Here is a 13,354-nt window from a genome sequence, read left to right on the forward strand (position 1 = left end):
CCTTTGGTACTGATTATTCTAACTTTATAGTAAGACTTGAAATCAGGTGGCATAAATCCTCCAAGTTTATTCTTCTTATTCAAAATTGTTTTAGCTATTTGAGGTTTCGATTTTATATTGATTTTATAATCAGCTTCCCAATTTCTTCAAAAGTGCCTCTTAAGATTTTGATGGAGTTTGCATTGAAACTATCTATACATCAACTGGGGAAGCATTAACATACTAACAATAATAAGTCTTTCAGTCCATAAACCTGGTTTGCTTTCCATTTATTTAGGTCTTCTTTAATTGATTTCATTCAGGGATGTACTCTAGTTGTCAGTGAAGAAAATGTGCATGTGTTTCACTAAATTCTATGTTGATTTTGGCCCTATTGTAAACAGAATCTTTTGAAATTTCATTTTCCAATTGTTGGCTTCTGATATGCACAAATACAATTGGTTTTTGTATATTAACAATAAACCTATGCCTTTAATAAATTCAGCTATTACTTTTAGTAGTTGTTTTGAAGATTCCTGAGGATTTTCTGTAAATATTATGTCATCTCTATGTAAAGATAGATTTGTTTCTTCCTTTCCAATATTTATAACTTCTACCTCTCTTCTTTACCCTGCTGCAATAGCCATTACCTCCATTGGATGGAAAATAAAAGTGGTAAGAGCAGGCATTTTTGTCTTGTGCCTGATTTTAGAGAAAGAAAATTGTCTTTCATCATTACTTTAGCCTTAGTTTATCACAGATGCCCTAAATATCAGGTTGAGGAAGTCCCCCTATAAATCTAATTTGTTGAGAGTTTTATTACAAATGAATATTGATTTTTCCCTTCTTCCTAAGAATAGTCTTGGTTATTTCTGATTCTTTGGTTTCTGTATCCATTTTATAAAGAAATTTTCAATTTCCACAAATATACAGATAGGATACTGATTGAAATTGCATTGAAACTATAAATCAACTTAGAAAGGTCTAAAAAAACTTTAAATGTTGAGCCTTCTAATCCAGATAATAGTATATTTCTCTATCTATTTGGGTATTTTAAAATTTCTCTCAATACACTTACTAGTTTTGCCACAGGTTTCTTGAATATGTTTTGTTAGATTTATTACTCAATAGTTAATAATGTTGATGCAATTTTAAATGATAGCTTAAACTTTTAAAAAATGTTCTGCTTCTCACTGATATTTAGAATACAATTAATGATTTTATAATAATATTTATTTCTAGAAACCTTATTACACTCATTTTTAAATTTTAGTAAGTTAACTGCAGATTTAATTGGATTTTTAACATGCATAATCATATTATCAAGAATAATAGATTTGTTTAATGCTTTCTAAGTTTTATACTGTTTTTATGTTTCTTTGATTTGGCTGGCTAGGAACTCCAATGTGTAGAGTTCAAATATTGTTTGATTTACCTTTTCATAGATATCTATTGTTAATTTGAGGATAATTTTCAGTTCTTTTCATCAAACTTTTTTCTTTTTTTGCATATGTTTAGATGAGTATATGACTTTTCTACTGTGATACAGTTAGTTATGTTCACCAATTTCCTAAAGTTAAGCAAATCTTACATTGCTGGGGTAGACTTAACTTTATCATGATGTAGTAACCACGTGCTATATTGCTAGACCCTAAACATGTGTGTACATCTTCAGTCTTTACCTGATACCTTTCATTACTGATTTCTACCTTAATTCATTTGCAATCAGAGCATATTCTGTGTATAATTTCAATTCTTTTAATTTATTGATTTATGTCCCAGAATACAATTTACCTTGGTGAATCCTCTGTGTGAATTGAAAAGAATTCCTATTCTGCTGTTGTTGTGTGGACTATACCAAGTAGGTCAAGTCAATAATTTTTTTTATATCTTCTTTTTATACCTTCTTTATCTTCACTTTTTTTTCTGTCTACCTTTTCTATCAGTTACTAAGAATGGCATGTTTAAATCTCTGATAGTGATTGTGGATCTGCTTTTCAGTTCCATCAGTATTTGCTTCATGTATTTGAGTTGCGTTATTAGGTCATTTTATAAATTGACCTTCTTTATCATCATGGAATATCTATGTGGTAAAATTTCTTGTTCTGAAATCTACTTCGCTTGATATTATTACAGATATTTCTGTTTTCTTTAACTCTTTTTTGTGCAGTATATATTTTCCCATCTTAAACTTTTATCTATTTCTATTTAACATGGTTTTCTTGTAGCCAGAATATAGTTGGGTATTAATTTTTTTATCCAACATAAAAATTGCTGACTTTAAATTTAATTATATATAGTTAGAGTCAATATAACAATTGACATAATTTGGTTTAAATCTAGCTTTATTTACTATTTGTTTCACCTGCTCCTTTTCCTTTTGCATTACTTTGTTTTGGATTAGTTAAGGTAATTTTTTTCCTCTTTACGATTTAATTTTATCTCTGTCTATTAGCTTTCTTTCTTTCTCTCTTTCCTTCCTCCCTTCCTTTCTCTCTCTCTCTCTCTCTCTCTCTCTCTCTTTCTTTCATCATGGTCACTCTAGGATTTACAATACACATCTTTAATTCTAGGGTTTACAGTATATTACACCATTTCACAAATGGTGTAAAAATTACAACAGCATATCCCCATTTTCATCCTGACATTCCCTGGGTTACTGTTATACAGTTTACTCCTACATATGCTATAACCTCTAACTACTTGTAATGGTTGTTTCTTTAACAGTCAGTATACTTTAACTAACTTAAAAACAAAACATAGCATTTTATTTTTACCCACATATTTACCATTTCTGTTGATCTCAAATCCATTTCATTGTGAAAACTCAAATTTCCATATACTTTAGTTTTTTCTATCTAAAGAACTTCCTTTATGTCTGCTAGCAATGAATTTTCTCAGCTTGGTTTTTCTGAAAATGTCCTTGTGTGTTTTGACTTTATTTTTGAAATGTGTTATTTCTGGTCAAAGTATTCTTACTTGATTTTGTTAAAATTTAAAATGTGTCTTCATTTTATTCTGGCTTGCACAGATTCTGACAAGAAACCTACTGTTATTCTTACATGTGTTCCTCTGTACATAATTTCTTTTCTCTAACTATTCTAGGATTTTGTCTTTATCACTGTTTTTCCACAATGTGGTAGCTGTGCATGGTTTTATTTATCTTTACTCAGCTTGACATTGGCTGAATTTTTGGGGTCTGAAGATTTATGATTTTCTTCAGTTAGGAACAATTTGGGCCATTATTTCCCCAAATATTTTTCTCCCACCTTCCTTTTTTCCCTGGAATTCCAATTACATGTATGTTAGACTGCTCGACACTGTCCCACAGCTGACTGATGCTTTATTTGTTAATTTTCTCTCTGTATTTCATGTTCGAGTTTCTACTGCTATGTCTTTAATTTCATGACCTTTTATTCTGCAGTGTCTAATCTGCTCTTGAAGCTACCCATTTATCTTTCATTTTAGACATGGTGTTTTTCTCTAGAAGTCCTTTTGAGTCTTGTTTGTATGGCCCATTTTCCACGTCATCATGGTTGTGGTCTCCTCTACATCCTGAATGTAGGGAACACATTTGTAATAGTTGCTTGACCATATCGCTGTCTGCTTGTTTCTTCATGTCTGTCACTTCTGTGTCTGGCATTACTGACTTACTTTTTCTCCTGACTGTGGGTAATATTTTTCTTCTCCTTTGCATAAAAATTAATTTTTAATTGAGTTTTGCTTATTTTGGATGTTAGTTTATTGGTTGCTAGAACTTATTTTAATACTTAAATAGTGTTCGATTCTGTTCCAGCACAAAGTTCAGTACTTGAAATCAGTTGGGTGCTTTTGAGGGTTGCTTTTAAGCTTTGTTCATTAAAGTCCAGAGGAAGCTTTAGAGTAGGGCTAACTAAGCCTGACTACAGAGGTGACATCCTTCTGAAGCATCCACCTGACATCCCATGAACTAAAAAGTTTCTTCCTTCTACTTTGTGGGGACATGGACATCCCCTGCCTGTTTGAGCTTCAGAAAATGATCATGCCAGTTCTTTATGATAGGTGTTTCCTCAGCTTTGGTAGTTTCCCCTTAAGGAGGCACAGATCAGTGCTCAAAGATCTGCTCATTCTCTCTCCCAGATCTCCAGAGCACCCTCTCTGTAGCTCCCTCCTCCCTGGTATCCTACTCTGCAAATTCTGCTTGACTTGCCCCTCACCCCCAGAACACCAATCTCTGTTTCCTCAACTGCATGAGAGTGTGAAGCTTTGTATGGATTTCCCTTCCCTGGACTGTGGTTTAGAAACTGTCTCCGGGTAGTAAGCCAGTACGATTGTGGAGTTCACACTGTTTTTCTTCCTTCCTCAGAGAGCTCAGTACTTCACTGCCTCTTGTCTAGTGTCTGGAAGCCATTATTTCTCATAATTTGTTCAGTTTTCTACATTATTAAGGCAGGATAGTTGAGTGCATGTTACTCCATCTCCTGTACTTCATTAATTTCTTCTGTTATCTTTTTTTCTTGCCTTGTACTATTGTTGGTTTCCTTTGCTGTCCATTTTCTAGCTTTTTGAGAAGGGATTTTCATTCATAAAGAAAGGTGCTACTGGTGTTTAGTGGGGAGAAGCCAGGAATGCTGCTAATCATCCTACACTGCACAAAATCTCCCCCACAGCAAAGAAGTATCCAGCCCAAAATGTCATTGCGCCAAAGTTGAGAAACCCTGGTTTAATATATTATTTCCATTCTATCATTTAGTTTTTCTTCAGGGACTCCAATTATAAATATATTCTTTCTTCTTTGCTTATCTTCCTTTTCAACCATTTTCACTCAGATATTTTAAACTAATTCTTCATTCTTCTTCTCTTGGATGTTTTCCTGACTTTCTTCAATGTCCCCATTAAATTTTTATTTTAATTAAATCTTATTTAATTTTAGTTTCCTTGGGCATCATGTAATTAGAAATTAGGTCTTAATTTCTAAATGAATTTTCTTTCATTTATTTCACCTAAAATTTTATTTGTAAATCTTTGAATTTCTTTATGCAGGCAATTTTCATATTCTCAAATGCTTGCTTCAAATTATATAATAAACTTCAGAGTGTTATATTACAATTTTTTCTTTATAGTTGATTTGGGGAGGAATTTTCTTCACTAAAGTATTTTGATTATTGTTTTCTGTTTTATTACAGTTTTCTTTAATTCATTCTGTGAATTTTGTGTGGTTTAATATTTGTAGTTCAATGGTACCCTCTTCTGTCAGTGTAGCAAAGTACAGTTTCTTTAATAAAGTTTTTTTCCTTACCTTAGTTGACTGTTACCAGAGGGGTTGTATAATCTCCAATTAAATAATTCTTTTTGCCTTTCAGGATCTTAAATTTTCCTCTTTTCCTTCTTTTTTTTCTTTTAACCTTCTTCTCCTACACAATCGATTCCTTTCAGAAACCGCCATCTCAGATCACATGTTCTTTTAACTCCTTCTCTGTAGACTTAGACTTTAGACTTAGACATTATCTATATTTTTAGTCTTAGACTTTGTCTATTTATCCATGGTTTTGACCAATTTTAAGCTGGCTTCTGTCTACCATGTAGTTTTTCCAAAGCTGTCCTCATTTACCAAAAAAGCATTTCTGTTGAGATGTTGAGACATGACTTGTTAGGATTTTCTGTTTTCTTTTCTTTAGAATGTGCAGTAATTTGAAATTTAGAATTTCTCTGTCTTCTAGTTATGGTGACGGTAAGGTTTTTGTATACTGTCATTTGTCTTGTTCTGCACTGTTTTTGAGGCTATGTGGGGATGCACAGTTTTATGAGGTCACCATTATATTTGGCTTCCCCAAAGTTATATTTTTTTGTTCTTCTTGATTGACATTGGCAGATATTTATCAATTGTTTTTCAATGAACCAACCTGTGGCCTTGGTGTTCTTTTAAAATATACGTTTGTTTTCTCTTTTCGTATTTCTCATTTTATCTTTATTATATCCTCCATTCAACTTAAAAAACTGACTATTATTTTTTCTCATTTTGAGATGGATGCTTGCTTAGTTCTTAAATTTTGAGGTTTTCTTCTGTTATAACATATTCATTTAAGATTATATATTTTCCTTCAGGCACTGTTATAGTTGCATTCCCACACATGTTGCTACAATAATTCTATTTTATTTTATTATTTTATTATTTTTAGTGATAATTTTTGTTTTTATCACTTAGAAGTGTGTATACAAGGAAACTAAAAGTAAATGAACACCAACATTTACAATTCCAGATCCCTTCCTTTTTTAGAATTAGCAGTAGTCAAATTAATATGAAGAACCTGGAGGAGGCCAGGTAGCAGAAAAATATATAAACTATTGGCCTAAATATCTTGACAAGCTATGTAACTATTAGAAAATCACTTATTTCTCTCTGGGTTTGTTTCTTCATCTGTTAAATGAAACTTCAGAATTGTATGATTCTTACTGAAGTAGTTACAGATGAAATTATATGATGCCTGGAATTTTCTTTAAAATAACTGAGTGAGTTTAGGATGGGAGTATAGATTATATAAAATTGGCCAAATAATAACTGCTGAAGGGTACATAGGAGGTCTTTACATTATTGCCTCTACCTTTGTATATGTTTGAAATTTCCCATAAGTTTTAAAATTAATAATATTTTAAGAAGAAACGGTTGATTCTTTGCCTCTCATTTTCACAAATTTTACTGCAAGAGGCAAGTACTATCTGGGAGCTACACACAGAACCAAGATCACAGGCAACACCTTCAAAATGTTAAAAAGAATAAACTATGTTTAATCTGAACAGAGTCGATAATCTTCATATTGGATGTGTACTACTTTTAAAAACTGATGGTCTTGATTTCTTTTTCACAGATCATGAGAACCAGTCCATCCTGACCACGTAAGTGATTTTTTTCTTCTTCTCTGGTTTGTGGTGATTGTCTTAGATATTGACAATGTAAGCTGTAGTTCTTATCTATTCTCTGGTTTCTGTCTGACAGTGGAGAATCTGGGGCAGGAAAGACTGTGAACACAGAGAAGTGTGTCATCCAGTACTTTGCAACAATTGCAGCTACTGGAGAGAAGAAGGATGAAACTGGCAAAATGCAGGTGGGTCTGATTGGTGTGTCAGAATCAAGACTGTCAGGGCACTCAGGAAGCCCAGTTGTGAGGACTGCTCTTGTCTTTGCAGGGGACTCTGGAATATCAAATCATCAATGCCAATCCCCTGCTGGAGGCCTTTGGCAATGCCAAGATGGTGAGGAATGACAACTCATCTCGCTTTGTGAGTCTCTGGGTCACAGAGGGTTTTCTCAGGGCTTAAATGCCCAAAAAGGCATGTATGAGTTATTATTCAACCTCTTCTTACTCGTGCACTTCCAGTTTTGTATGTAATGTCATCTTTTTCACTTGCAAGGGTAAATTCTTCAGGATCCACTTAGGTACCACAGGGAAACTGGCTTCTGACCTGATCCAAGTCCCTTCTGCCATGTCTGTATCTCCTGTAGTCTGGGGATGATTTGTAACTTGCCCTCTCTCCAGGTTTTCTTCAAAGCTGGCCTCCTGGGTCTTCAGTCAGGGACACTCACCGGCTCCAGGCTGGTCCCAACCATGGCGGAATCACTTCTGGCCTTTCCTTCCCTGAAGGCGCACTCCTCCCATGATCGATTTTATTTTTTAAATTGAAGTACAGTTGATGTACAACATTATATAATCTACAGGTGTACAATACAGTGATTCACAATTTTTAAAGGTTATATTCCATTTATAGTTATTGTAAGATATTGGCTATATTCTTTGTGTTGTACAACATTTTATTATTCAGTTCAAGATATTTTCTAGTTTCCTTTATGATTTCTTCTTTGGCCCATCACTCATTCATAAATACATTTTTATATTTCCAAATGCATGATTTTCTAGGGTGTTTCGACCTGTCATAATAGTCTTGTGGGCAAAGAATATACTTTGTATGACTTAAAACATTTGAAATATTTTTAGACTTGTTTTATGGCATAGTATGTGGTAATTTTTGTAAATGGTCCTTGCATAAATATTTATTTATGTATGTCTATTAGGTTGAGTTGTTAATTGTGCTGTTTTATTCTACTATATCTAGGTCCAGTATATCTATATGTACTATATTCCCCAGTATCCTGTTGTCCTGTTAATTGGCACACAGTTTATGATGATTCCTATCAGCCTGAGTCATTAGCAAATATTTCAGTACCTTTGCAGATAAAAATCCATGTTTAGCATAGAGGTCACCCAAATAAACCTAACATTGTTAGTGTTATGTACTACTAACAAATATGAAATCTTTGACAAATCAATTGCTGCTACATCAATATAATTTCTACATCTTTTCTGAAGATTACACATAAACATGGGTAAGAATAAGAGCTGTGTGGGAGATGGAGCAAACAAGCAAATAAAACCAATGGATCTACTGTCAAAAAGGAGGCATGTAGAAATGCAAAATCACATCAATTTTTTATTTCTAAAAAGTATTCTAAATTACAGTTGACTACAATTCATTTAAAATATTTTAGATTGTGAGCTTTTCAGCAATTTACAAGATCTGTCACAATTACCTGTTTTCTGTGGGTAATGTATTGATAAAGTTGGTGAGTGATGTGTGGATAAGATTGGTCTTCCTCTAGTTTTAGGGGCAAAGATTCTGAAATCTGTCATTTCCTATTGTTCTTCATCAAGAAGGTAACTAAATCTTTCCTATCAGGGTCTGAATTTATGTCTCCCCATTTTCTGGTGGTTCATATTATTGTTCATCATCATCTTGGTTTATCACGTCATTGGTATCATGGCACAGTCTTTCATTGGAATCTGGATTTTTCTCAAATACACAATCTCTTCCACTTCCTGATTGGTCTTATAGGCTGCCACTTCTATGTTATGTAGCTTCAATTTCTTTATGAAATGTTTCAGTTTCCAGGTCCTCAAATTTATCATCTACATCATTTCCTAATAAGTATTCATTTTCTAGTAGCTATTCTTCTGCTGGTGCGTCTTCTATCTCTGTTCTCTGAATGTTTTGTGTGTACTATTTCATAAAGAATTGATTAAATTTGATCTTTGACTTCATCTCTAGTGCTCTTGGAATCTGATTCAATGGGAACCTCTACTAATAAATCTAGATACTTCCTAGATTCTTCTGACAAGACTAATAACATTGAAGGAGATCTCGCTTTATGTCCTGATACTTTAGCATCATTCACATTAAGATCCTCCATCACCAACAATATCATGTTTCAATTTCCTAGAATTTCTTCATGTTCAACAAGACCTAACAAAAGATAACAACTGATGCCCAGATTCTAAACAATGCAAGTACCATAAACAATGTGAAGAAATAACTTTCAAAAATTTCCTTCTTTCCATTTTTGTGTCTTCTGTGCTTTGTCTGTCTTTTGAGACTCTTGCTGCCATTTTTGTTGGTGCTGGGGCTGACAACAACAGCTGCTGCTGCTGCTGTCATGATTGGCTTACTATAATTAATCCTTAATGTACAGCAGAATATGTGAAGGGATGCCACAGGGAACTCCATAAATAAACAGCAGTGGATATGATAATTGTGTCTTCACATGTTGCTTCTATCCTATTCTCTTACACATCTAGGATTCCAAATAAACATATGTTTTTCTTTTTCACTGTATCCTCTATGATTTTTACTCTCCCTTTGGTATTTTCCATCTTTTTGTAAATTTGTGCATCATCAAGAGTATTTTCCTCTCTTTTATCTACTGTTCTCCAATCCTCTCTTTAACTGTGTCTAATCTGCTACAGCACCCATCTACCTTATTCTTTGCTTACTGTATTTTTCAGTTCTGGTACTACATTTTTCTCACTTTTCTAATTTTGCATTTTATAATTTCTAACTTATTTACAAAAATTTCGAGCTTATCTTTTCTTTTTGAATATTTAATGCATATTTCCAACGCCTAGAATCAATTTTTGTCTCTCTTTGTTTTCTCTCATTTCTGCTGATTCTCATTCACAGTGTCCTTTCTCTTTATGTGTTTGGTTACTGTTGATTGTGTGTTAAACATTATATTTTAAAAGTTATTGACAGAAATAATTTGAGGCTTAGTAATTAATATACTATCATCCTCCAAAGAAGTTTTATTTGTATGTGTCTGGATTCTGGGAATGATAGCAATCTAGGATCACCTTAATACCAGTTCAAGACTTGGTTTTCCCTTTTATTGTGAAGCAGCTGTAGTCTGTTCAAGGCTTTTTACTATTGATCTACCCTTACTTCTAAGGTGAAAGCCTTCAGGTGTAGTGGGTGGTTTTCAAAGATCAATTCTAATTTTTGATGTTTTATACCCACGAAGCTAGGAAATGTTCAGTTAAAGTTTAGTTTCCCTTCCCAGAACAGCAAATTCCTGTAAGGCCGAAGTGACCCTAAGTGATGGCTTAAATTTTAGAGTTTCTACCCTCTCATTGGCCCAGTAATTTCTCTTCACCTTATTAGCTTTTTGATATTAAAAAAAATGTTAATCCAGTTGTTTTTCCATTGGAAGTACTATCCCATGTTACTTAGCTCGCACTACTGGTAGTAAAATATCAAGATTTTGTCATAAAAGTCTAAGCTTATTTTAAATTTAAATAAGTATGCTCTATAAGCTTTTGCAGGACAAGCACAAACTTCAGAATTCTAATTCTACAATAGATATCTAAGTAAAGCATGTAGCCTTGATATAAATTTGTAGCCCTAGATGGAAAAAAAAAGGCATTAATGCCTTCAATTTCTTATAATGTTCCCTTTCATTTGCTTTCACAGGACTTACCAGAAGGGGCAATAGACTCTTTGAAGAGTCTGGAGATGGAATAAGTGAAACTAACAAATACAAATTTTCTTTACCCTTGTAACCAAATTCTGCCTTTTATCTGAATTTAGAATAGCTCAAAACAGGTCAAATCTCCCTCATTTCTAATGCTATAATTTTCTTATAGAGAAAAATGCATAGACAAGGAAAGACATGAAGCCCTGGCATGGGTGGATGGCATCTTGAGTAAAGGAGGCACTGGTGACATTTATTTTGAATGACCTTTTATTCCATGGCCATATACCCTAGTACATGATTTGTGGGAGGTATGCTCCATTCCTCTTTGTGGTAAAATTAGAAAAGGCAAAGGGAGAGGTGGGGAAAGAGGGAAAAGAAGAAATCAATCTGAATCTCTAACTACAGATAATTTATCAGGCAGATCAACTTTAGGAAGGAGTACATACAAGAGTAACAGAAATGGAAATTGACTCCTTGAAAGCATCCGTATCTTTACTGCTAATAGGCATGGGTTTCTTTTTGGAGTGATGAAAGAGTTCTAAAATTAGATTGTGGCAATGGTTGTACAATTCAGTGAATATCCTAAAAAAAAGAAGAAAAACCCCCACTGAATTGAACACTTCAAATGGGCAAACTTTATGGTGTGTAAAACATACCTCAGTAAAGCTGTTTTTTTTTTTTTTTAATCTCTTGTCATATCTATGTATTCCTTGGGGAGTCTTCAAGTAATTTAAATATCATGGGTTTAGAATCTATTAATCCACATAGATTAGACATATTCAGACATATATCTAGGTTTAGACATATATCTAGGTTCAGATATATATCTAGGTTCAGACATATATCTAGGTTTAAAGTTTGTGGTAAAAAGTCAGTTGCTTAACATCACAGGACTTCAGATTTCTCAAATAATATGGGGATAACAACACTGTCTTGTCATTGGCCAAAGCCTGAGTGGTCAGTGTGGGAGGGTGCAGTGTCCAGCTGGCAGCTGGCAGACATTTAGTGGCCATTGCCCACTGCCACTGGGGAGGGTGCACTTGCCAGTAGAGGGGTCTGTGTTGGGCACTACCATCATCTATTACTCATTCCTCTTCCATAGTACTGTTCTGTTGTAGGGATGCACAGACATGCATAATATACAATGACTGTGAACTTCTACACAGTGCCTGGCACATAAGGAGCACTTTATAAATGGCAGCTATTTTTTTTAAAACTTTTTATTTTATATTTGGAGTATCATTGATTAGCAATGTTGTGTTAGCTTCAGATGTACAGCAAAGTGATTGTTATACATATACATGTATCTATTCTTTATCAAATTATTTTCCCATTTAGGTTGTAACATAATATTGAGCAGAGTTCCCTGTGCTATACAGTAGGTCCTTATTGGTTACCTATTTTAAATAAAGCAGTATGTACACATCAATCCCAAACTTCCTAACTATTCTTCCCACCCCCCACCCTTCCCCTCTGGTAACCATAAGTTTGTTCTCTAAGTCTGTGAGTCTATTTCTGTTTTGTAAATAAGTTCATTTGTATCTTTTTTTTTTTTTTTAGATTCTGCATATAAGCAATATCATATGATATTTCTCTTTCTCTATCTGACTTAATTCACTCAGTATGAGTAGCTATTTTTTACAGGGCATAAAATATCAAATACACAGACAAGTAAATAAATTGATTACAAATACTACATAACGCTATGCAGTAAGAAAATCTTACGGTACATGTTGCTTCCTCATCAAATGTATATAGGTGATTTACTGAGTATTCTTCATGATGAGGTTGTAAGGCAGTAACTTTCAGTGGGCTTGTCCAACCTGAAAACAAAAATGTATGTGCTTTGGGTACATATGTACGAAATACAAATGTACACAATGCAATAGGAATTTCTTCTTCCACCAGAAATACTTCCTACTAGAAAGCTAAACTGTGTGGTATTGATTTTTCCATGGATTATCTAACAATTTTTCTCAGCAGTGAGAACAGAAGCGCTCTGGAATTTATGTGTTAGATTAATTAGTGTACAATTATTTGTTATTTATTATTTATTATTGGAAGAGATCTCTTGGGCACTATTAATCTGTGCATGTGCACGCAGACAGGTTGGGGATGGTGGTGACACAAAGGAGTTTACTATGTAGATAATTCAACCTAATGATAAGAGACGAGCAAATATAAAAGCTGCCTTCAACAGATATTTACCTCACCACAAATGGAAGCAGATGAATATATAAAGATGGAAAACAGGTTTCCCGGTTTTGAGGTGCTCATGAACAAATGGAAAAGACAGACATGTAAGTAGATAATTTCAATATAATGTGGTGACTGTGATAATTGTTGAGCTCTGAGTGCTGTGGGAGTGCAGAGGAGGGACATCTAATCCAGCCAGATTGTAGGGAATTAGGAACATCTTCCGGAAGATAAGACCTGACCTCATCTTGACAATTGAGTATGACTTGGATAACAAAGGGGAAGCGGAGGAAGAAGAGTCATTCCAGACGGGGGAACAGTATGTACAATGGCAGGCTTGCCCTGTGAGAGCAACATCACAACTCTTACTGAAGGTTGGGTATAGCTACATCTTGAAATGGC

General features: G+C 33.9%; 1 protein-coding gene and 1 pseudogene across 1 annotated transcript in view; both read right to left on the reverse strand.

The window, feature by feature from the left end:
• Positions 1-13,354, reverse strand: part of SPMIP7 (sperm microtubule inner protein 7) — a 58,142-nt gene that overhangs the window by 34,139 nt on the left and 10,649 nt on the right. The window contains exon 3 of the mRNA XM_057549668.1: positions 12,482-12,579. Coding sequence (XP_057405651.1) covers positions 12,482-12,579 — 98 coding nt within the window. The remainder of the gene's footprint in view (positions 1-12,481; positions 12,580-13,354) is intronic.
• On the reverse strand, positions 8,698-9,444 carry LOC103002647 (aspartyl/asparaginyl beta-hydroxylase-like; annotated as a pseudogene).

The sequence above is a fragment of the Balaenoptera acutorostrata genome, chromosome 7 (genome assembly GCF_949987535.1).
Source record: "Balaenoptera acutorostrata chromosome 7, mBalAcu1.1, whole genome shotgun sequence".
Lineage (NCBI taxonomy): Eukaryota > Metazoa > Chordata > Mammalia > Artiodactyla > Balaenopteridae > Balaenoptera > Balaenoptera acutorostrata.